The sequence below is a fragment of the Rattus rattus genome, chromosome 3, assembly GCF_011064425.1.
Source record: "Rattus rattus isolate New Zealand chromosome 3, Rrattus_CSIRO_v1, whole genome shotgun sequence".
NCBI lineage: Eukaryota > Metazoa > Chordata > Mammalia > Rodentia > Muridae > Rattus > Rattus rattus.
This window is the reverse complement of record NC_046156.1, coordinates 173,648,242-173,673,770: the sequence shown is the minus strand read 5'-3', so window position 1 is coordinate 173,673,770 and position 25,529 is coordinate 173,648,242. Positions and strand designations below refer to the sequence as shown.

Genomic DNA, 25,529 nt, shown 5'->3' with positions numbered 1-25,529 from the left:
GCCTTGGCCCCCAGATTGTGGCACTCTTTGGAAGCAGTGACTTCTTTCAGTTGTTGACATTGGGAGACTGAAGTTATATTCCTGGGAACACTATGAAAGAAGATATTGGGACCCTGGCTCTGTCCTCTCTTTGCTTCACAAGCACCATGAGGTAAGTAGCTTTTGCTCTATCATAAGTTACCCTCAATGATATTCACCCCCCACAGCTCCCAAGGCAACAAACTAACCAACCCCACCATGTCAGTGTCTACCACCTTATAATTTGTTCCCCTCCAGTACTTTGTCATAAGAATGAGAAGTTGACTAACACAGTCTCTCACAGGAAAGAACCTCTAATTGCTATAGAGGATTGAGTTCCTCACTATCTCTATTCTTCAAATCATGTTTCAAACCAGTCTCAAAGCAGCAGCTTGCTAAGTGGTAGGATCCTAAGTTTGGGATGTCTAGTGTACATGGTTCACTTGTAATGTATTTGTAATGATTCACTTTCAAGAGTGCCTCCAACGAACGAGCTTAGATGCAGCTACGAATGAACAGAAAATGCTGGAACCCTGATGAGAAGCTTGCTAAGGACACCTCCCATCACCACCAACCAAACTAAAAGGGTAGAGTAGCAAATTACTAGCAGACAAGCTTTCCTGCTAGGTCATCCAACTGATGTTCTTGATTTCTCACCCCGAGTGGAAAGGGATGGGGGAGACTTGTGTGTTAGGGTGACAAAAGGTGTCTTCCATGCTCCATCGATGGCCTTTCCGGGTTCACACTCAGCTTTGTAAAGTCATGAGATGAACCTCCTTGTCCCCATTACTCTGAGCCTCCAGTGCTCTTACAGAGTGAGGTCACATTCCTGACATCTCTGAACAAGTGAAGAGGAAATGTCGGTTTTGCTGTGAGACAGATTTCTCTCTTTGACGGAGGAAGGGGAGGAAGCGGTGTGGGTCAACTTCCGCTGCGAACCTGCACACTGAAGAAACCACCTCAACAACTTTTACTGTAGTCTAGACCTGTGCTCCTGCTGTGTGACAGTTTCAAGGTCCAGAAAGATGAGCAGCATCGTACTTCCATGCAGTGATTAACGAACTAGTAATTAGGACTTTCAGGTGAAACCGGACGCCCAGAAAAACCTGAAGTGTGGGTTTTAGTGAACATTTGTGGAAATGCGTGAAGCTCTTCAGTGTCAAGGTTCACTGTTGCCTCAAGTTATGGCTTTATTTGTCTGTCACTATTTAGAAATATCATCAAAGTTCCCCTCAAGAACGGAAGCCAAATGGGCTAACGCTGACTTACCATGTCCAGAATCACTAGAAAGGACCACCAAGGACTCAGGAGATGCCCCCGCGCTGTTGTTGGCTGAGATGTGAATCTTGTAGGGATGCAGGTCCAGGCTCAGGTTTGTGCCAAGGGCTGGCGCCCGAACAGAATACTGTTCTGACTCCGTTGGATTGGCTTCATTTTCTACAACTATATTATAGGATATGATTTTGCCATTGGCCTGTGATTTTAATAGTGGCTGAAAAAGATGATAATCCTTTCAAAATGGGCTTTACTCTAAAATTACTTTTTTTATTTCTTCCATCCCTTAGCTGCCCAATCCTCATATACATAAGACCATATATACCCACTCATATATATGCACACACCTATGTGCACATACATATGTACATATATACAACATTCACACATGTACACATATATACATATTAGAATAAATATGTCTCTGTGTGTGCACATGTGTACACACTCACGCACCAGCACATTCATCAAATTAAATAGAGAAATCATCTCAACAGCAAGCTTAGAATCAGGCATATCAATCTAACTGAAGAGAGCAGAGACAAAAATCATTTAGAGACTATATGAAAGATTTATAGTATATCCAGAGGGCAGGGACTGAGTCAAAAGTCAAAAGGAATATGGACTCCTTAGCTCTGGAGGAAATAAGATTTGAGAGGCAGCTGGAGGAAGACACAAGAGTGGAACTAGCACCCAGAAGTTTTATAAGAAGAGTCTGTGTCCTGGCCTCCCTTTACCTGGTCTTCTCTCACCCTGACCTCTGCCCCTTAGTTCATATTCCCTCTTCTAGAAGATGCTCGTGCTTACAGAGAAGTCCTGACCCTCACAGTCCCAGGTCAGCATCCATCAGAGCTTCCTGAGGTCTGCTCTTCTGGGAGCAGGCTATGTCTTGCTCTGTGGACCCCTGCATCCCAAATTAAGCTACAGCTGTCCTTTCAGGGAGTGGACAGAACTCAGACATCCTAGCAGAGCCACACATGTATATGCAGAGACCCAAAGACCATGCCAAACCCAAGGGGAGAAGAAAAGCTGGGTGAGGCTGCGACAATGGGCCAACAATCGCCTATTAACTACCATGCTTTGGTGTGAGACACTGAGGAATCTCAGAGCCCTGAATACAGAGCTGGCCTTTCAGGTTGTCACGAAGTGGATTGGGCCAGGCAGCCGCAAAAGGTTGATCTTCTATTATAAAGTAATAACTTGATTCGAAACTTTTGTATTTACATATCCATAATTCAGAAGCAGATAATGTGACTCTAGACAGAGCTCTTTGTCTTGAGCCTTGCAAAGGTTGCAGTGGACCTAAGTAGAACACTCAGAAAAGATTCTAACAATCACAATCAACCATCAGCCCTCAGTTGGGCTCAGGGACGTTGTAGCCCAAGCACTAGGACTGGGTATGGAGTGGGTCTTTCTCCCTGATAATCAGCCCTGTGAGGCTGACACCATGGTTTCTCCCAACTGGGGAGGGCACTGCTGTCCAGAAGCGGCAAGTCTTACCTTCCAGAATAAGGTCACAACTTGTCTTCCATTCTCTGTCCGCACGTCTCTCCACACATCAAGAGCTTCTGAGGGGGCTGAAATGAACCAAAGACAAGTCCCAAGGTCATTTTGTCTGCAAAGAAGGTCATACATTCCATGTTCTTCTAAGCCAGTGGTTCCAACCTTTCCTAATGCTTCAACCCTTTAATACGGCTCATGTCATGGTGACCCCCCCCACAACTATAAAATTATTTTGTTGTTACTTCATATTGTAGTTTTGCCACTGCTATGAATCACAATGTAAATGTCTGATGTGCAACCCCTGCAAGGGTCATGACCCACAGGTTGAGAACTGCTGTTTCAAGCCATGTTTGTTCCTGTCCTCCCAGGGGCTTGTAGGCCAAGCTGTCTCTTTCTGTGACGTCTAGCCATGGGTCCACAGCCACACTGCTTACTCAGCACTCGCAGCGTGGGTTTTAAATGCTTTCACTGTCTATATTCATTGGTCATGATACGTTACATTAAGAACATGTTCATAGAAGTTTACAGTAGGTGCTTTTAAAACAAAGTTAATCTGTCCCGAACACAATACCAAACTTGAAACCCACCAATGAGCCCTAGAGCCTCTGGAGGTCACTAATAATAATTTTTTTTTTTTTTGGTCAGAACAATTCTCAGAGGATGTAGGTCAGTTTCCCAACAACTGTCATGCACAAAGCTAAGAGAGACACACTAACCTAGGCCTTTGGGCCAGCAAGCCCAGGGGCCCTGCCTGGCATTCATGGTTTTTCTCTGCTGATCCCTCACTGGAGTACAACCTGGAAATACTTCCCTATCCCCTCTGCTTCCTGATCCTGTCAGCTGTCTCCTATTGGCACTCAGAGAGCTGGCTGACTGGTCCCCAAATGATGGCACTACAAGCTGCTTCCAAGAGTCTAAGAGGAGCTGCTGCTGGCCTCGGCTCGTCTGACTTTGAAACCCTAGCTTCTGGCTCTGGGCCCGCGTCTTTGGACGAGCTCCAGGAACACCGTCTAAAGAGTGAAAAGTGAGATGAAAGCTCAGAAAGCAACCTGCTGACATGTCCCAGTCCTTTCTCTCTGCCTTTGCTCATTTACGTGAACTGAGAGTTGACTGCACTGTATCTGAACTTACTCCATTGATATATTAGAAAGGGGAATCTCTCTCTTCCCTGTCTACTGTCTGTCTATTTCTATCAATCATCTATCTTTCTATATCTGTCTGTCTGTCTGTCTGTCTGTCATCTATCTCTAAGATCTCGTATGTATCTAATCTACCTTTAATCTGTCATCTATCAATCTTATCATTGATCTGTATTTTTTTTTCAGTGTTTAGAGTTGAATCCAGGTCCTTGAACCCCTAGCCAGCTGGACCACTCTATTAAGCCAAGACTACTCTGGGTAACTCCCTTTAAAGCTGTTTGGGGGCAGATCTAATGTATATAGAACAGTGGTAAAATTTAGAAAAGGATACTTGGGAACCATGCCTGTTGTAGCTATTTTATAGACGTTTCCTCCTTTGCTTTTCTGCAGTGTACTCATCCTTATTTACCCCATTCTCTCAACAAGGAAAATAAGGCTCAGAGACAATTGCTTAAAACATGCAGAAGGGAGACTGAAGCCACCGAAACTCATGACTGACAGCTTCCCAGCTATGACATTATTCAGGAAACCGATGGTCACTTTCAGGCCTAATGCTCATAAGCATGTCTCTGTGATGGAGAAATAATAATATCAATGTGTTTCCTTTTAAACTTCTAAAAAACGCACTTTTCATTTGTCGCCTTTTGCTTTTAAAGGGTGGATGCAAATGCTGCTAAGATGAGTACGTAGTTTCCGGTTTGCAGTTCATTTTGCTTCATACTTGTGTAATACTGTGTATTCTGCATAGAACCAAATTTTCCATTGTGTTCTTTTATGGCCATACTTTGACATGAATGAGAGAGCAATCATCAAAAGGGAAGGTACGGGCTTCCTTGGCTAAGGTGAGGGGTAGCTGCTGACAGCGCAGACTGCATCCTTTTAGCTCATGGAGAGTCACAGGTGTGGCTTCTCGCTGCAGCAAGGCCCTATGGATGCAACTCACACTCACACGTATTCTCAAAAACTCTATGCTTGGCTGTAAATCCGACCTCAGCTGAGCCGGGAAGTAAAACTCCAGCTTCTCTCGTTGGACTTCAACCTTTGCATGGGCATTCTTCTTCAAAACTGTCTATTTGTAACATGGACATGTTACATCAACAAGCATGCATGTATAATATTTAACAAAATGAAGCTGTTCCACTTTTTTCCTACGTTCTGTTCTGGTTTGGTTTTGAGAGGATAGTAATGTGATATGAGGTGAAGGGCCGTGAGGGGGCAGTGCACAAAAGTCGATCTCTGTGTTAGAAAACTATGGTCAACTGCTTCAATGACCAGCTCATTGTTCCCTCTAATTCCTGATATCAAAGGTGCAATGATACGAGAGAGAGAGAGAGAGAGAGAGAGAGAGAGAGAGAGAGAGAGAGAGAAACAGACAGACAGACAGACAGAGACAGAGACACAGAGAGAAAGGGAGGAGAGAGAAGGAGAAAGAGAGAGAGAGAGAGAGAGACAGAGAGACAGAGAGACAGAGAGACAGAGAGACAGAGAGACAGAGAGAGACAGAGAGAGACAGAGGAAGAACGCAGAGCCTCACTGCAGCCCTGGAGAGCCAGAGCCAGGCTGCTACAAGCGAGCCCCAGTGCAGTCCCAGTCTTTGTCTCTCTGCCTTAGTGGTCTCCTATGTAAGTGGGGAATAGGATCAGTTGCATACATGACAAGGAACACAAAGCATCGTGAAGCATCGGAGATGAGCTTCAATTGCTTTATCGTGTGTCTGCTGTTCACTATCCGAGCAAACACAGCGAGTCCCTTCAACACTTGGGCACAAGTTGCCTCATCTAGGAAATAGATACTAGGCATGATTTTATCTTGAACTGGAAAGGTTTGAGAGTTGGGCCATCTCACCGTGTGACACCCATCTAAGTCCTGGGACGTAATTTGGAGAACAGTCATGTATACGCAGGACTGAAGGAAATCTACAAAGACAATTGGAGAGGACCCTGGTGGACCAGCACTGAGAAGAACCACTTACTAATTAAGGTGACTGTCCCAAAGACCATGACATCCCCAAGGACAGTCTGCTCCTGTGTGGAATGAGGCCAGTGCTTCCCAAGGCACTGACACATCTTTTGTCCTCAGTCACCAGTTAAAGATCCACACCTACATCCAAAGCCAACCCAGCAATAGCAAAGAAACTACTTGAGAGAACATAGACAGAAGTAACACTGTCATCAAATGTCTTTGCCCATTACCCATGTCATCCAGCTTTAAAGTATGACATCCGCTTTGTTTTAACACTTTCCTCTCAGAATTTGGCACAAATGAAATCTCTGAAGGAACTCAGCCCGTAGCCTGTGGCTTAAACCTGTGAGATCAATACCAGGGAGCCCACATACCAGCCTCGGGTGTTCTGAACTTCTTTTGCATCCAGTCACTCCATTTCCAGAAGTGGTGGGCACTCGCACAGCGCACACAAGCCTTGTACTCTGTGTCTGGTGCCAGATCACTGAAGAGGTAGTTGGCGCTCGTGTGGACAGAAACGTTGTGCTCCTGGGTCAAGAAAGTGAAGACAAAAAATGAAGACTACACTTGCATTTGTGTTGCAAGGCCAAATCAGAATACTGCAGTCTCCGGTTTGGATGAAGACTAGGTCTTTCAAGAGAATTTTTTTCCCTTAGGTTTTGTTTGTTTGCTTGCTTTTTTCACGCCAAATATTTAGATCAATTGCAGGGCCCCCTTCCAACACATCGTCCATACTATGAACCAATATTGAAGTAAGGGCCTGACTGATTGATTTATCTTATTGTGGGGTTGGTTTTTTTTAGTTGTTGTTGTTTTTGTTTTTCTGTTTGGGGCAAAGTTTTTCAATGTAGCCCTGGCTGGCTTGTGCATCAGGCTGACCTCCAACTTCTAGTAATCCTCCTGCCTGTGCCTCTCCAATTACAGGTGTGCACCAGAATGCTTGGTTTGAAATAGGCATTTTTTTCTTGTTTGTATTTTGGTTGGTTTTGCAGATAGAGTCAAATTATGTATCTAAAGATCTCTTTAAACTTGTGATCTCCTAAGTAAGCCCCCTGGACGGTAGGATTACGAGTGTGTGACACCCGAGCTGATAAAAAGCTCGGTCTGCCATTTCTCTGCTTAGGTACATCAAAGATTTTCAAACGTAGGAGATGAACAGATGTTCTTACATGTATCACTGCTCCTTCACACTGGAGTTCAACCTGACACAAAAGTGTGTAGTCTCCACGGGAGGGAACCTTCCAAGTCATGTGGGCTTTTGTAGCACCTACAATTTTAAGAGTGACATCATGGGGAGCCTTTGGATGAACTGTCAATAAAAGAAAGAGGAACAAAAGGAGATGTCAAGCAGCTCAGGTAACAGGTAATTCATCTCACCATTTCTTTATTCACCAATGCTTTTTACTTATGTTTAGGAAAATGCGGACAATGTGACTTGCTGACAATATATATTGTGTCAAGTACATGATCTCTTTCACTCACTGATTGCCTTATGTATTAATACTAAGTATATTAATCACTGAAATAAAACACAGACTCTTAAAATTAAATATAATCAGTCAGCTTGTGGAAGAGGGTCAAACTTTGAAGAAGGCAGTCAATAGAGAAAGGTTATAATACAACCTAAATCTAACTAAAAGAATATTCACAATATCAAGGAAGTAACCCTGAACAATCCAATATCTAAAACATTCAATAATAATGTCACCAATTGTCAAGGGGAAAGATCATTAACAAATGCCAGCCTCCAAATGACCCAGGTGACAGAACTGCCACAGGAGAGTTTAAAATAGGTCCATGAGCCAAAGCCACACAGTTGGAATGGATCTAAGGAAACTAATAAAAGGCAAAAAGAAAGGAGGACTAATGCAGAGGTGAGTTACATAAGAAGAGGGATGCTGAGGTGTGGCGCAGGAGGGGAGGAGGCATTCATACTAAGGATGTTTGAAAAGCCATAGAGAAAACAAGTATTTTAGAACATCATATACATAATTTTGATTTAATAGAGTACACTACACATGGGACTATGTTTATCCCAGGTACCATACATTGGCAAATAAAAAACTCAGCACATTCCCTTAAATTGTTGATCATAGGCATCCCAGAGACTCTTAAAATAGTCCAAGTTACTCCCAGTGCTCTTGGCTGCCCACTAAAACTTGACGGTAAGACATTATTGCTGAAGCTGCAACACACATTAGTCACAGGACATGGAGAAATCTAGTCAGTAGTGACCAGAAGGCTTCCTGCTGCTAGGTGTCTTTCTGGAAGGGGCTATACAGACTGTTGTGGGAGGACAGGAAATCCATCAACAATCTTACCAACTGTGAACCTGATGAAGTGTAATAATGACCAGTGTGGTAAAGATGCTTTGAGGTACAATAGTGGGATAAATGCTATAGGGGTAACCAGCACCTTTATGCTTGGATTCATGGCCCACCACAGAGGAGGAAACACATGTGTGGTACCACAAGTCTGGCCAAGAACAGTTCTGTGTTATAACACAGCACCAAACTGCACTCTAAATGTCCACCTCTCTCCCCATAGAGTGGTGTGCAAAATGAAGGGTAAACCAAAATATAACAGAAGAAAGGGGAGAAAAAAAGAACCAATAGACAATTTTAGAACCGGAAAATACAGTATGGGAGATGAGACCCTGGTGGGAGTCAGCTGGGAAAGATGGAGAATGGCTATGGGCTCTAAATATCACATGGGAAAATCAGAAACTTTAGACTTTTCCATGGTTTTGGATAGTAGAGAGCACAGCACATTTCTTAGTTGCCCAAAGAAAAAACCCAATAAATTAGAAAGCTGACGACCTCAAGCAGTTAAAGGACAAAGAGTGGCCCTTGGTACTCTTACCTGCTTCTGGGTTAGGCTCTTTTGTTTTTGGCTGCATTCTAGACAGAGGAATGTGGATCAGATACTATTACCTGTCTGAGCAATGTCCCTGTCACAGATGAAACTTTGAACCACACAGTGCCTATGTCCATTCGGGCCTGTCATCTGAGTTATAGATTACTCAAGGAACGCTCTCCCGCTGAGGGGGGGGGGAGAACAGGACATGGCCTCACTTATATGGGACTTAACATAGATTTAAAAAAATGTTTCAAATAACCCGGTCACCTTGTGATATCCAACTGACTATTCCTAAAGCTTTCTGAGCATGAAAACAAGCAGCAGACTTCTTATATCATGCCAAATGCCATACCAGATGCCAAAAAGAATATCCCAGAAAGAAAAATGATAGGTTGGCCTGACTAACTCAGAAACAGGTAGGAGGTAAGGAATGAGTGAGTTTCTCTCCACACAGCACACACACAACTGCCATGTCATTTTGGTTCTTTACATTCAAGGAGATGAATAGCATCCCTGTCTTTAAATGGAGCCTCCTGTAACAGGATGCCTTGCAAGTCATTCAGTAAGTCATGATCCAACCCTCACACCCTCACCTTCAAAACCTTTAGGGTCTGCTAGCCTAATGCAGTCATAAATGTTCAGGACCTCCAAGTGTGCTTGACTCCAGAGTAGACAACAGAAAATTGCCGCCAGGTGTATCTAACTCTCAGATTTGGAGCATAGGCACTGGCCCCCACCCCCGGTCCCAACTCTTTCTTCTTTTCTTCATTCCAGGGTTTCACTACATTACAAAGGATAGGTTCAAACTCATAATTGGCCTCGGCTTCCCAGGTTGTTGGGACTTCCTGACACTGGGGTTCCTTGCTTGCTGTTGAACACCACTCTCAGACCAGGCATCAGATAGCCAGGGCTTTGCATGTGCCACCATGGCATGAACTATCAGCTCTTACTTGGTTAAATACAAATTCTACCAGTGAAATGGAACAGAGTTAACAGAGCTTAATTATTCAATGAAGTTGTGCATTTAAGACCAATTACCAATGAACCCCATGGGGTTCAAGAGGACCAATTACCCCATGAACAGATACCTCACTTACCAGAAGGGTCAAGTGATGCTTAAGCTCTTACCAGGTGTATGTGGAGAATTAAAAACCTACTGGCAAGGTTTTACTGACAGCTTTGTCTAACCAAAACCAAAATGAGCTGTGGTGGCTGCCATCTGAGCAGTAGATGGCAACCTTTCGACTAAAATTGGGTATGAGTAGTCCAATCTGCCGTTGGGCCAAACTACATGCTGTGGTGACAGTCACACTTCTGTTCCTGCCATTCTCCCTACCTCCACTCGCCACATAGGGATAGAGGTAGGAAGTGGAGCTAAGGCTTGAACCAAGCGTGATGGGCTGTTTGTAATAGAGTGGTTAATTACAGTCTCACCATGGAGAAACCATGACAACCCAGAGAGGAACGAATGAATAGCATGACCCAGCATATCATAAAAGAGAAAATGGATGTGTTTCCAATATAAGACGAGATATTTAAACTTGTAACCATCAAGAAATGCCATCTTATGCTCAATTCAGTTGGCGGAAATAAAAAGTGATCCTTCGACCTTAGGGAGAGTAAGTAAGCCCACAGAGTGAGCATGTAACTGGGAAAATTACCTTGGAATATGATTTGAGAGGTAAGCATTCAGGAAGACTAGGTCTTGACCAATCCCATTCTTAGATACATACTAAAAGGTGGATATGAGTACAGGCACATGTAAAATCCTAGTATTAATCAAAACTCTACGTCAAGGAAAACATGACACAACTTTCGAGCCATTGAAAGAACAAAATGAATGAACAAAATAGTGTTCGTTCACAGGAAGTGCTATGTAGTAGTACAAAGAAGAGATCACAGCAATGTTGCCAGGGCAAACACATCATGCCAATTTAATTTTATATAAAAATTACTAGATTACTATAGATGCCTTGATATACAATAAGGCCTGAACTTTCCCGATCCTTAGAACGAATAGGAAATGAGAATACAAATCCATATTCCTACATACATCTGAAAGCAGTCGGCGATCTGGGTAGAAGAGTAGAGAGAGAGGTGCTGGGGTAGGCCATGCCATAGGTGCATGCCTCATTTCCAGTTTTAAAGTTTGTTAGAGAGCTCACTGATACTTGAGATGTGATCAAAACAAGTGCTTCAGAATGTGCACATCCATGAGGGTAAGAGTGAGCAGATAGAAGAACAAAGACCAGCTTCACTCGGGTTGTGGACTAGGCCAGTATCTACAGCGCATTCACTGGGTTGCATTGTATATAATGGTATGCTAGTGGCCATCATGGGCTGTGGCATTGCTGTCTCACCTCTGTGGGTCAGGTTAAAACTGATGCTGACACTTCTTTTCCTTAGGTTGTTTTCAGCTGTGAGAGTGAAGTTATATGTTTCCTGTGAGTCTTCAGTGATTTGCCAGGTATGCGAGTTTCTGTGGTTAGAAACCTCACGTCTCCCAGAGAACCTTAAAAAACGGAAAGAAAAAAAACAAGACAGCAAAGACAGGGTTTAAATACTTCCATAAAAGCAGATGTATCCTGATTCCTTGGGACATTAAAAACCATAAATTCATCGATCTGTCACCGATGGATACCAACAATGAAACTGTCTCAATGAACTTCTGTATATGATGACATTTCCTTATGGGTGGTAAAGACATCAATTAATCTAGTTGTACATTCTTAAATCTTTAGAAAAGTTGGGGAAAGTCATATCAACAGATAAAACTATTTTAATATAAATATACACAATCTATTATTCTCATTTTTATTGTACATGTTCTTTCAGAGCACATCAGGTAAAAGGTTCTATCCCCCAGTAGAAAAGATTTTCTTGTGATTCCAGAAGGTGGTTCTAAAACATTTTCTGAAATGTCTACGTATAGCTCTCCTTCTATTCCATATGACTTTTTTATGAGGAGAGTTGAAGACTTTCTAAAGACACACTAATATAGGCTTAACTCTAAAGGGTAGGAGGAAAAGATGTATCCAGAAGAAAGGAAGACACACCCAAGAGTACGTGTATCTTCTCTAAGGGTGTGTGCTTCTCTAAGAGAGAGTCGCTTGTCACGTGACCATTGAACAAGGAAAATCCTGTAGATGATGTAACCAGAGCAGACTCACGATTCATATAAAGTGTAGTTTTGGGAACGTTGTTTATGCCAACTCAAAGTCGTGTCTATCCCAGGTTCCCACAAACAGTTCAAAGTCTTAAAGTCTTGGGTTTCACAGGAAAAATTCTTAGGTTCCTCAAGCACTTCTGTCCGTACAAAGGAAAAGATGAGAGATCTAATTAACCCCTTTCATTGAAAAACAAGTCAAAAGGAAAGTTCTGCCTGGAGTCTGAAATCACAGTCCCCCAAACAACGAAGGGATCAAAAGATGGAAGTCATCAGATCAGTAGCCCCAGAGAGGTTCTTTAGGGGCTTCTCCGTGTTAGTCTCTCCTCATTCTTGGAGATCTTGGGGATAGTCTATATTGTGCATGAGGTTGACACCGTGTCTATCTGAAAGAGGGTTGGTGTCCCATGTTGGCTCTGTGGCTTCCATTAAAGCCCAGGTATGTCAGCAGACTGAACTGGTTCACTTCTACAGCAGGGAGCAGAGAGTCCTGGGAATAGTGAAGCTCCTCAAAAAGGTAGAGTTCCCAGAGCCTAGAGTAGAGGTGGTGGAAGCATCTGGGGCTGGAATTCCCTCCTACAGCAAGAGATGTCTCAGATACTGTCCTATGGTCTAGGTATCTGATGGAAACTTGAAAGCACACTCTGAAAACCACATAGCAAGGCATATTGTGACCTACAGAAGTCAGCATGTCCTCACTTCCACAGGCCACTCAGTTAAGAACACTATTGGCCACTGCTGGTAAACTAATACACTGCGTCTACAAGTCTCTCATATTCATGGATTCTCTAAATCATTACTATGGCCACTTACAGAAATGACCAAGAGGATAGGCCAAGCTAGGAGATAAGGTCATCATAGCTTTTGACACTGTGCACCCTCTTTCTGTAGTTGGCTGGCTGACAGCAGCCTCCTTCTCTCCATGATTTGGAGAGGATTCCAGGTCAGTTGAGTGGAGGCAAAGAAGAATATTTTTCAGTGGTTCAGGTCATAAACTGAAATCTCTTTCTTTAATACTATAAGTTCTCTGAATAAAACTGATACCAAAGGTCTCGGGTAAATAGGATATCCTGGGAGTATTGCTGCTGCGTATTATTTTCAGAACCTTCTTTCGGAAAACTTGTGAAGTCAAAGGAAACTAAAACCAAGTTGGAACATGTTTCTTTGCCTTCTGGTAAATAAGAGGGAAGGAGACCTAACATTCTAATGCAGTGGTTCTCAACCTGTGGGGTCATGACACCCACAGGGGTCGCATATTAGATATCCTGCATATCAGATATTTACATTATGGTTTATGGTTTTGACAGTAGAAAATTACAGTTGTGAAGAAGCATTGATAATAATTTCGTGGTTGGGGGTCACTAGAGCATGAAGGATGGTATTAAATAGTCACAGCATTAGGAAGGTTGAGAGCCACTACTCTAATACTTACTTGAGACAAAGAGAACAGTACCAAATGTTTTTTTAGTACCATTCATGGCTTTACAATTGACGTTTGTCCCTGCGTTGTTAAGGAACACTACATTATTCAATTTTATTAGTGACAGGTGTGAATCAAGTTGCTCTCCACGGATTGGCTCTTCTTGCAACTTACAGGATACATTATATAGATTCTGCCCACTCATCAAACAGATGGTGACATTGGAACCTTCTTCCAACAGTCTGTCTTCAGGAAATATTAATAATGTATCAGGTGGAACTGAAACTTGTGCTGCAAGACAAAGGGCCTTGGTTAGAATATTACTCAGGTTTCAAGACACATCCCCTCCCACTCCCTGTAGATAATATGGTTTTATTCTACCTTCTGGGAAAAATGGCAGCCTAAACCATGTGATTCCTGGACCTTTCGGTAGGAGGAAACCAACTTCTCCACTGAGGTACCTTTTTTTTTTTTCCTTTTCTTTTCTTTTTTCCGGAGCTGGGGACCGAACCCAGGGCCTTGGGCTTGCTAGGCAAGCGCTCTACCACTGAGCTAAATCCCCAACCCCCCTGAGGTACCTTTTGTCATACGGTCCCAGCTAAAACAGCATCACTAGCATCACTTCTGGTCCCTGTGATGTTGCTGTTGTTTGTAGCTGCTCTCTGTGGGGCTCCTACCATGCAGGAAACCTTCATGAAGTGTTTGGGTTCCTTATCTCAAGTCTCTCAAGACCTCTCACCAGCGAGATAGGCAGGGACTCGGAGCTAAGTTTGCTTCACTTGTCAGTAGTACAAAAGCCTGTTCGGTTCTCCTGGGTCTCTGTGAGTGTCAATTTGAGGCTCAGAACCCCTGGGAGATCCTCTATTGTCAATGTCAGTGTCTGGGAGACCTATGCGTGATCATATAGATTAGGTTAATCAAGATGGGAAGACTTTGTCACTGTGGTCGGCACCAGTCCCTGACTGGGATCCTGGACTGTAGGAAATGGAGGATGCGAGCGGAGCACTGGTTCTGTTTCCTCATGCTGGGTGAGATGTGATCAGCTGTTGCAAGTCCAAACCCGACCTGACTGTCCCTGCCATCATGAACTGTGTGCCTGAAATAAGAGCCAAAACGAACTCTCCCTTAAATCGCTCAAACATGACAAAAACTGCCCAGCTCCAAAACCCTTCTCTCCCCACCCACCCCACTGCATCACATCCTTCCCCTTTCCCAGAGATGCTGCTCACCCAACTCCCATCTCCTGCTCCAGTCTTTCCTTCTGTATGACCTTTGACATATCAAAGTCCTAAGGAATCTCCCTCTCAGAGGAACTTCCTCATTCTTGCCACCTTCTCTAGAGTCTCCCTCTAGGTGGCCTTCTAGAAGAATCTTCTCCTCCCACCCCCCACTCAGGCTTCGCCACCTCACCTCTCTCTTGAGCCTGATGTAGCAGGCCCCTAGGTATTGTTATCACTGACCTCAGCCAAGCCGAGTGGAGTGCATAGCTCTTCTGAAGGTTGTTGAGATCTCTAAATGATTCTACTGAACACTCACAGTGGAGAAACCGCCCTCTGAGACTCAGGATTGATTCCCATTTGTACTTGCATAAATTTTACAGTTACAGCTCTGAGAAGTCTAGTCAATTTTACCAAAGTTGTTTATGGAGTGCTTATTTCTTTCTCCCACTGTCGTTTGAGTGTTCAGAGATGGAATCTCACTATTCATTCTTGGCCAGCCTTGAATTCTCTATACAATCCATCCAAGATGACCTTGAATTTATCTTACCCCCTGACTCAGACCTCCTGAGCACTGATGTCATGTGCCAACATTCTTGGGTTCCTTACTATCTTTCTGCATTTATATTTTCTTTCTGCATATTTCAGCAGTAGATATGGTTGTGAACTGCATAACCTGTGTACATTCTTTACTTTCCCTGGACATCATTTTATGTATCTATGAAGTGAGGGTAAAAATAAAGCCTATTTTTCAGTGTCAGTGTGATAGCTAGACCAATGGCTAGTGTTTAGAACTGTAGAATGTAATTTTATTATAATCAATGTATGCACTAAACTAGTCCTGGGTTAATAGGGTTCCACTTAGAGTTAATAAATTTGCATCAGTGCTTGGCAAAGGAATGATTATATTGGTAGAATTTCATGTAACACAATGAAGAATAGAAATGCTATTGCTATAGGTCTGGCCTGTAGCCAAATGGAACATGTGAAGCTATAGTAAAGTCCACAACAGTGTTCAATGATCAAAATTAAGGGACAATTAAAGTTATTTGTCCACAATTCTATCACTATAATGAAAAGCTGCTTTATTCTCCCCACATTACTCCCTGTTTGTAAAGTGAGGATTGGAGAGCTATAGCCCATGAGCTAAGGCAAGCCTGCCATCTGTTTTTATAAATAAAGTTTTATTGACACACAGCTGCCCTCATTTGTTTATATGTTGTCTAAGCCTGCTTTCTGAAGACCAAATTGCTACAATCAATCATAAAAGTGTATGTATGTATGTGTATCTATCTATCTATCTATCTATCTATCTATCTATCTATCTATCTATCTATATATATATATCTCACATGTGCTGCTTTAAGGAAAACACATATAACTTTAAGGTAAACATGTTTCGCATATTTGGAAAACGAATACAGAATTATCTGAATTACATAATTACCTCAATGAAGATATTCAGAGGTAAAATTTCAGACATCTAGAGCTCCATGGGGAATTTCAAAACCACTTTTTACGTTCTATTTTGACCAAAGAAAAATAATGCTAGTGTCAATTCAGTGTCTTTCAAAGGGAATGGGATATCCTCCAGTTGATTACTGATCTCTGAGTTATATTAAATCTGATTATTCTTGGGGCAATTTCCCTTGTAACAACTTCACTTCTTACCATTAACTTCTTTCCAGGAACTCCAGTTGCTCCAGGAACTCTGTGGAGGGTACGGGGCGTCATCTACCATAGCCCTTATTCTTATGAAATGTGTGGCGCACTCCAAGGGGATATCGGATGTCCATTTCCAATGCACAGTTTCTTCATGCTTCACAGTGGTGCTATAATTCCCCTAAAAAATAAAGGAAATATTTGAAAATAAACAGTCATTACAATCCTGCAATGTGGGTCAACCTGAATTACTCCAAACACAAACTTCTACCATACTTTAACTCCATCGTCTATCTAAATTAAGACCGTTTCCAACATCACTCCCTTGGTCTGATGCAGCTATGACCTCCTATCTGCTCAGTCCCCATGACTGTCACATTCTCTAGGGGACCCATACAGGTCAAGAGAGAGAAGAGAGAAATCATTCAAGCCTCACATCAAAGATCTGAGATAGACATTCTACCATGCTGGTCACATACAACCCACTAAGAAAATTCTAAAAATCTAGTTAATTGAGTACTTACTTTTAGAAGTAGGCAATATTTGTTGGTATTTTTAAAATTTCATTTTAGCTAAGGTTAGTTCAGACTACCTAATCCTCCCTGGTACCCCAGGAACACCAACATCTCTGAAAGTGTCCCCTGTTTTTTCTCTCCTATCTTTTTAGATGTGGTGTCGAGATGGACCACGTCCCTCCTTTAAGCTCCAGCTGTCAGAAGGGTAGGCCCTAGAGACACCAATCAAACAGCACCTTCATACTTCTCTTTGATATTACTCAGGGTGAGCTGGGTCTTAATCGTTCTAAGACGTTGGAATCTCACATTGCAAATTTGATCAACTGCAGTTTGACATCTTTCTCTACTTTTCAAGGTCCCCACAATCTGGTTTCCACTACCTTGAGGTTATCTTCACTCTACCCAACATTTTTTGAGGGCTTTGGAACATCTTGGTATCTGCTCATGAGGCATTTCTGGCTTATGTCCTCCACCTCCCTCTGCATTAGGAATTAGCTGGATTATTGGAGCCCAGAGCATTCTCCATCTCTTTCATGAAGTCTTCTTAAACTATCTCATTGTCAAAGATAGAACCCAGTGCCTCACACTCTCCTACAGAGCTGCACCTCACATTCCTAAAGAATTTCCTGCTCTCTCCTTTAAATTCTTCCCATCTCTACCCACCACAAAGCCCTCTTGGAATTTATCTATGATGCTGGCAGCGACCAAAGGGAGCTGAGACTACTATTTCTTCTTTGAATCCCCCATAGCTCCAGGAATTCATTTTCTTGAGTGTGCCCCTCCACAATCCTTGCCCTACCCCCAAATCTGTGCTGGATAGTGTTATGTCAACTTGACACAGGTTAGAGACATCTGAAAAGAGGTAACCTCAATTGAGAAACTGTAATATCAGACTGTAGGCAAGCCTGTAGAACATTTTCTTAATTAGTGACTGATGGGGAAGGGCCCAGCCCACCGTGGGTGGCTCCATCCCTGGGCTGGTGGTCCTGGGTTCTATAATATAGTAAGCTGAGCCAGGCATGGGGAACAAGCCAGTGAGCCGAACTCCTCTGTGGACATCAGCTCCTGACTTCCTGCTCTTCGTGAGTTCCCGATCTGACTCCCTTCGATGATGAAGGGTAGGCAAACAAAATAAAAAAAAACAAACAGCAATGACTCCCCCACCCAATAACAAAACAAAATAAACAGACAATCAAAAAACCCAAAAAGCCAAACCCTTTCTTCCCCAAGTTGCTTTTGGTCCCAGTGTTTGATCACAGCCATAGTGACTCTAAGGCACATTCCCTACAGCTGGAGAATGGAGATGCCAATCACCTTGAATCTCCTGGGGAAGCTAGTGGCAGTCTGTACTCATATACCTCGGTGCTAATGATAGGTCCTCAGTTCAGTAACCACATGGCACATTTGTAAGCAACAACTCTAACATCTTTGCCCTGCTGAGATCACCAATCTTAAAGCACGTACACTACAGAATTCATTCAGCTGTGGGATGAGAACACTGTGGTCCACCCAGGTACGTTCAATTGTGTGCCTCCTTTCTACTCTACATAAAACAGAATTTTTAAAATGGTTAATATTTTATATCAGCTCATTATTTTGCGTTATTCTTAGATCACAAAATATGTTTCTGTCTGCCTGTTTTGGGTATCCTGATTCATGAAACTTTCATAACTTAATGAACAGCCTTTCGATGTTACATTTAAATATTCTTAAAATACTAGACAACAAAAAATAGTAGAAAACATCTCAATACTCTTATTCTTATTGCCCTTGGTATGAGCACAATCTGAGTGTTCTATCATGTGCTTGGGTGGTCTTGCCCTGCACCTGCCTGCCCCAACCTGTCTCCATAGTCTCTGAGCCCACACACTGCATCCTGCCTTCAAACCTGGCAGTTCCCCTATACCTCTCTCTCAAGGCCTCTGATGGTTCCCATTGGGTTTTCCCAGAGATCCTGTTCCCACATTTCACATTAAACTAACTTCAACTTCTCTTTCCTATCTTGGCTCAAAGTATCTTCCATGTAAACCGTGGGAGAAAATTAGGCCTAACTCCAGCATTCACTAGTGAGCCGTCCACCCCTTACAAATTTTGAACATCCCATTTGTGTGCTCAGCTCCTTGCACAATGCCAGATGCAGGCCCACAAATCCAACACTCTGAGCTGAGTAATTTAATCACTTGATTAATATGCAGTGGGTCATGTTTCCCTATAAGCTGTGTGGATTTTATCTAACCTCAATTTACACTCTGTGGTCTTTATAGCCTTGTCAATGAAGAAGATAAACTTTGGCTGTGTCAGTCAAATTAGTGATTTAAAAAAAATTGTGGCAAATTTTCTTTGTTTTGTTTTCAGTCATTGAAGGGGCAAGTTGAATACATCCCTTGCAGACATTAGTAGGTCACAAAAATTGGCATACACACAGACATAGAAATATATCTGAGGTCACTGACTCATTGCTGAGGCATGAGTCCTACCCCTCCATGATTCACACCACAGGCCTCTTTCCAAGTTTGAGCTGTTACTCTGCCTTCCCTTGTTATTGAATAAGAATATAGAAACCGTCCTAGAGGGAGGAACAGAAGTTTGGCCCGGGGCAGTGCCATGTACTGTGCCTGTCAGTAGGGCTCTGTGTGGCCAACACTGTCAGGGAGGTGCCCTATTCTAACTTTGAGCACCTAGGTCAATGTGCTTTTTTCCTCTAGCGTGTTGGAAGTGCAGTGAAGGATGAGACTCTATGTTGCCCTCTCAGCCTAGGTTGTGATGGGATTCCTGGCTTGTACAAAAAGAACTGACTTCCCAGAAGGAATGTTCTCTCCTTAGCTGAAGGAAGATCTCACGTCTTTCCCCAACTTCAGGTACAAGAGCAGTCATACGAGAGCATCACCTAGCCATAGCACATGACTGTTTTCCCTGTCTGACCATGGGGAAGAGGAATGGGGACACCTCCCTGTCATTCTCAACTGAAGTGCACACAAAATATCTGTGCACTGGTTTTTGGTCACTGTTGTACTAGAGCTGTGGCTGGATGCTCTGGAGTTCAACAAAAATAAATAGATGGTGTAATAGTCCACCCTTTGAGATCTTAACTCCTCATAAATTACAGAATAATTTTTGCTGCTTTCTTGTTCAAAGAGACATTTCATGAAGCTAATAGGAAATCAGATTTAAGAAAACAAAGAATGCGGTCCACTTGTCCTATGACTAAAGTTCCTTGCCTTTCCTAATATGAGAACTAATATGAACTGCCTTTTAGGGAAATAGAGGATTCCCTTGTTGCTACACCAATGCTGTTCTGTTATAGTGATTCGTGTTAATGCTCCAAAATCCCTCTAGCACTTCTCTCAACCTTCTGTTTTTGGAGGAGCACTCTTTGTTCAATATTCAACATTTGTTGAATGTTTCCCTAGGCCCAGGTCACCAACCAAGGCTCATCAGAACCACACACTCAGGTTTCATAGTACAAGGTAGCATGGTGGGAAGATCTGAGACAATGGCAAGTGGACAGCTCGTTACTAGACATCTGTGTTACCAAGGTGACGTTGTCTGTTCAACAGCTACCATTGTGGGAAAAGGCAGCCAAGTAACAGACCTGCTATAAATCCTAACGAACTGAGTCAGATTTTATTTATCTTCAACTAGTTTCTTAGACTTCATACGTAGTAATGGATATAGGGAAAAGCTGAAGACATTAATCTTCGTGAAAGGCTTAACTGAAAGGGTAGACCTTCTTGATCCCTAGATGCCCAGCATCTGCTGCCCAAGAAAAGGGAGACTTTGATGGCACTGATGGGGCTCCGTCTCAGCTCTCTGTGTCGTTTACCTCCAGAAGATTTCTAAGGCACCTTGACAAACTGTCCTTAGACATCTCATAACAATATCTAATGCCTGGGACCAACGTGCTCTTAGATGAGACTGTGTTAAGGCCCAATAGACACTTCTGTTATCTGAATCAAGATGAGTGAAAATATATCCCAAATAATTCAAAGCAGAAAAAAAGTTGGAAGATTTTCTTTCACTGAGTTTGATGCAAGGGCTCATGTAGTCCAAGTTGGCCCCGAGCTTACTCTGTAGCACAGGGTGTCTTGAACTCCTGATCCGTTGGCCTCCACCTCTCAAGAAAGATTTAATCAATTAGCTTATTTATTAGCAAACTCAATTTCCAGGAAACAGAGGACACTTAGTCACTATCCAATGTCACTAGAACCTCTGCATTGGCCACACACTAAGTGCTGGGAGTTGCTCTTCTGGGCACTCACCACAGGGCAAGCAAACGGTTCCCCAGGAAGGCTCACTGTGAGAAAAGTGTTGGTAGGTATTTATGTCTTATGCAGGATAACCCAAGCTTCCTGGGTAATCCTGAGTGGATAGAGAAGAGAGGAGGAAGGGTGAGGCAATGGATCTTCACGGAACATGTAGATCCAGTATTTACAAGGCCAGATCCAGCAACTGTTCTGAGCACAGAAGAATGGACCGTTCAAATCCAGGAGGCCATATTAGTTTGTCTTAATTCAGTGAATTTCAAAATGTGTGATTAAACAACTTTGGGAGATTAAACAACTCCTTCACTGGGGTCATCTGAGACCCTCAGCAAGTAGAGATATTTATATTATGATTAATAACAGTAGTAGGATTTAAGATATGAAATAGCAACACAAATAATTTTATGGTTGGAGATCACATGAAGGGTGACAGCGTTAGGAAGGTTGAGAACCATCGTCTTAACTAAAAACATGGGGATGCAATTGTTTGGGAAGCCTGAATTGAGAGGGAAATGTTCTTGAATGGTCTAAAAGACAAATCATAACCCAGGAAAATAATTTTTAAGACAAGTCACAAAGTACTTACCACCCAAATGGTGTTGGATGTTCTCAGCCGACTGATCTCTATCTGAAATACAATGTTTAATTCTTGATGACTAAAGGTTGGGACAGTCCATTCTAGATTTGCTTCTTGAAGTGCAGATTGAAGAGAAACTGTGTGTATCTCAGGAGTCAACTGTAAAGGCTCCCCCAAGACTGAAAGACCAAAAACAGATATAAAACAACTCTCAGTGGGGGCATGATTTGATAGCCACACGTCAAACAGAGACACTAGGGAGCCTTGGAAAGTTCATTTTCATAAGCATCCTAGCATCAGACTCTGGAGTAAGCCGGGAAGGAATTAGAGGTTATATCAGCTGAGGAAGAAATTAAGACCCACATTATGCAAAGAACTTGCTGGGTAATGCACAACATAATAATAATCTGGGAAAAAGCACAAAAGTGTCTTTCCTGGGTGGCCAGATTTTAATTCGTAATAGAAACAAAGAGATTTTTTTCTAAAAATCTCATATTTTAAAATTAAAAAAAAATAAATTTAGATTTTGGAAATTCAGGGTTCCATGACTTATTAGAAGCCTAGAAAACGGCAACATTGTATATCTAGACCAAGGTTCCATGTATTTCGATGCACTGAGCTCAATCACCTCCAGAAAGAATTCACTGAACTTTTTGGATGGGGCAGCAATAGCTATAGGCACTAAATGTGACTCAAAACACTGGTGACATGGTTCCTCAGTCAAAGAAAGAGTCTCAGTGGAGAGACAACAGTGTCATAGAAATAATCGAGACCATAAACTTAGAGCAGTGAGTGGTGCAATGAGTCTGTAAAAGAACAGGAATTCAGACATGAACAGATTTGTGCAGGCCATTGACTCTGAGAGGTGACCAGTGTCTCTCAGACTGCAAATCCTAAATGGCACCACAGCCATAGCTTGCCCACAGCCATAGCTTGCTCACAGCCATAGCTTGCTCACAGCTATAGCTTGCACACAGAAGCAACAGCTGATACAGTCCACTGTGAGCGAAAGGGTGGGCCTGGATCACCTTGGGTTACTGACAATAATAAGAGTAAGAAAGAGCATATAAAATTGGGGGAAAAACCCACATTTCATGTGTTGCTAATTCAACTATTCCCTACTGAAGGGGTCTGAAGTAAACGTTACAAAGGTTTTGAAAAGTTATGAAAGACTCCTTTCATAAAATCAGCTGGTGTCTGCTTTCCCGGATGTAACTTGGCATTTGTTTTCCTAGTTTCTTAGACACTGGTGGTCTGAAAGCCCCTTGTACCACACTTAAAGGCAAGAAATTGTCTAGAAAAAGAGTGGCTTGGTGGCAAAATACATATTTAGCATGGTTAAAGCCCTGGGTTCAATCTCCTGCGGTTTTCCCCTGCACAAAGGCAAAGGAGTATCTTCCTAATAAAAATGTTAGCAATCTGCAAAACATGAAGGGTCCCGGAATGGCCAGTGCACTTGTGTTGTTTTTCTCATGGAGGACAGCAGGAACAATCCTGAACATACGTTATTTACCCAGCATGGCGGTGGCTGCTTTACTTAATGGTGTGTCTTGTAAACGCTGTAAAACCACAAGACAGTTTCTATTATAGATAAGGAAGTCAGAGCTCTGTGGGATTAAACAATTTACGAAAGCTCTGTGAAACTTAATAGTAATCTCCCTAATGTCCAGACACCAGCTCCCTTCGTTACACTGTTTCACAACCGGGAAGATAGGACTCATGGTCTATCCATGGTCTTCTGGGATGGAATGCCGGAGAGGTATGCTTCATGGCCTCAGCAGCATCCAGGGTACGGCTGACAGGATGAGATTTTGGACGGAGCTGAGGTGAGAATGAAAAGCTCTCAGTCTCTGGCTTCCACAGCGGAGGACTTTGCATGCAGGCAAGGCATTACGCTAGGATGGCAGAAGGCCTCAGATATTGACATAAGAATACGCATAAAAGGAAAGAGCTATTGATAGGTCACCCATCCTGTGGGACATTTTTTTCATATGCGAAGAGGGAAGGAAGAAAGTGGTCAACATGGGCACCACTTTAGAGTCGGCAGTGGGTCCTGTCATAGGACATGAAAGACACAAGCAGCAGTGGAAAAGAGCAAACGGCTTGAACTTCATCAAAATTAAAATCTGTCCACTGGAGACAAATTGTTACCATGGCCCGGTGTTACCAGGAAAACAAAGACTGCAAAATGGGAGAAGGTAACTGTAAGTCACGTGTTAGATAAGTCTCTCGTATTTATACTTTATAAAGAACTCTTGCAAATCCACAACAGAAAAGCAACGTTCACTTTACAAATGGGTCTAAGACTCGGACATTTCTCCAGGTAAAATAAACAAACGGCCCAAGGGCAACATGAAAAGGTGCTCATATTCGCTTGTCATCAAGGAAACGCAGATCAAATCCGTGACAGCATCTCAAGTGAGATGCCACCTCACGCTCTCAAGGAAGGCTCCAGTAACGATTTAAAACATGGACATCACATACGCAGACAAGGGTGTAGAGAACTTTGCAGTCCTCGTACACTGCAGGTGGAATGTAAAATGCCCCATCGCTGTGGAAAACATCTTGATAATTGTTTAGAAAGTTACCATAGAATTACAGTCAGACCCAGCAATTATATTCCTGGGTCTATATCCTATCCACTTCCCAGATGAAGCCAGGATTCAAGCAAAAGTCTTCCCATGACTGTTTGGAGCACAAACATCAAAGGGTGGAAAAACTTCACAGGTCATCCGTGGGTGGCATTCAGATTAAAAGTTGTGATTTCCATAGAAAGTGAGACTCTACTGTTCAGTAGTAAAAAAAGGACAGAGTGGTGATCCATGCTACAGATTGGATGGAGCTCAAAACATTATGATAAGTAAAGGAATCCAGAGTTGTATATTCTATGGTTTCACTTATGTGGAATAGCTAGAAGAGGTAAATCCGTAGAAACAGTAAGAGGTCTGGTGGTTGCCGGCACTGGGGCGAGAAGAATCAGAAACCATCGCTTAATAGATATTAGTGTTTCAAGCAGCTGTAGACTGTGTCTCTGGAGTTGTTAGGTTGCCTGGGCCCTGACAACATTAAGAAGCAAGGGTCCAGCATTCATCTTCAAGAGGCCAACAAAAGACATGAGTAATGGCATCCAGCAGAGAAAGCAGGCTTACTCAATTGTCTGCCTTGGGAAGAGAAACATTCTAGGTCTGGTTTGAAATGAGGTGTAAGTTTCAAGAGAAGTCAAGAGGTGTGCATCACAATAGCTAAACAATCAAGGTGTGGTCCTGCTCATCACTGGCTCAGCTCTGGTCTTCCTGTAAGGCGGACTAATGAGTCCTTAGAACTGGGAAATCTCTTCTTGGGAAACAAGCACAAAATCAGATTATCTTCACTCCCACCGGGATGGTTACAGTACTATTATGAAATATTAAATGCTACTGATGATTGGCTCACTGTAACCATAAAAAAATACCTTAATCTTATGTTATGTGACTGTTACCTCAATAAGGAATGTCAAGATACATGATTACGATAAAACAAAACTAAACAAAATGTTGGACTTCTGAACTCCTGCCAACTCCACTCTCATCCCCTCGTCGAGCTTGAGTCATGCGTTTTGACTTCGCTTTTCCATATTGCTCTGGTTTGTATATGGTCTGAGTGTCCAACAGAGGTTCTTGGAAGCTTGGTTCCCATGTGGTCAAAGGTGACAGAAGCATTAAGAGACAAAGCCAGTGGAAACCAACAGCTCTCTGACACAAGGCCCACTCAAAAGGATGGAATTCACATCTGGTACCGGAAACCCAGCCAGACTCCCAAGGCCAGTAAGGTCACAGACCTTAAAAAAAGAATCTATTACAGCCACATTGCTGGGCCAGCACAATTCTTTACTACATGTTAAATCGTATCCTTAAGCCCACAGATAAGTGTAGCTACCACCCTAGATCTAAGAAGCCTTTCTTTACAGCAGAGACC

General features: G+C 42.7%; 1 protein-coding gene across 1 annotated transcript in view; it reads right to left on the bottom strand.

The window, feature by feature from the left end:
- Positions 1-25,529, bottom strand: part of Osmr (oncostatin M receptor) — a 54,199-nt gene that overhangs the window by 13,365 nt on the left and 15,305 nt on the right. Inside the window, exons 3-11 of the mRNA XM_032898815.1 lie at positions 21,585-21,754; positions 16,231-16,402; positions 13,355-13,633; positions 11,927-12,062; positions 11,117-11,268; positions 7,067-7,206; positions 6,272-6,425; positions 2,794-2,870; positions 1,288-1,510 (exon numbers count right to left, since the gene is read on the bottom strand). Coding sequence (XP_032754706.1) covers positions 1,288-1,510; positions 2,794-2,870; positions 6,272-6,425; positions 7,067-7,206; positions 11,117-11,268; positions 11,927-12,062; positions 13,355-13,633; positions 16,231-16,402; positions 21,585-21,754 — 1,503 coding nt within the window. The remainder of the gene's footprint in view (positions 1-1,287; positions 1,511-2,793; positions 2,871-6,271; positions 6,426-7,066; positions 7,207-11,116; positions 11,269-11,926; positions 12,063-13,354; positions 13,634-16,230; positions 16,403-21,584; positions 21,755-25,529) is intronic.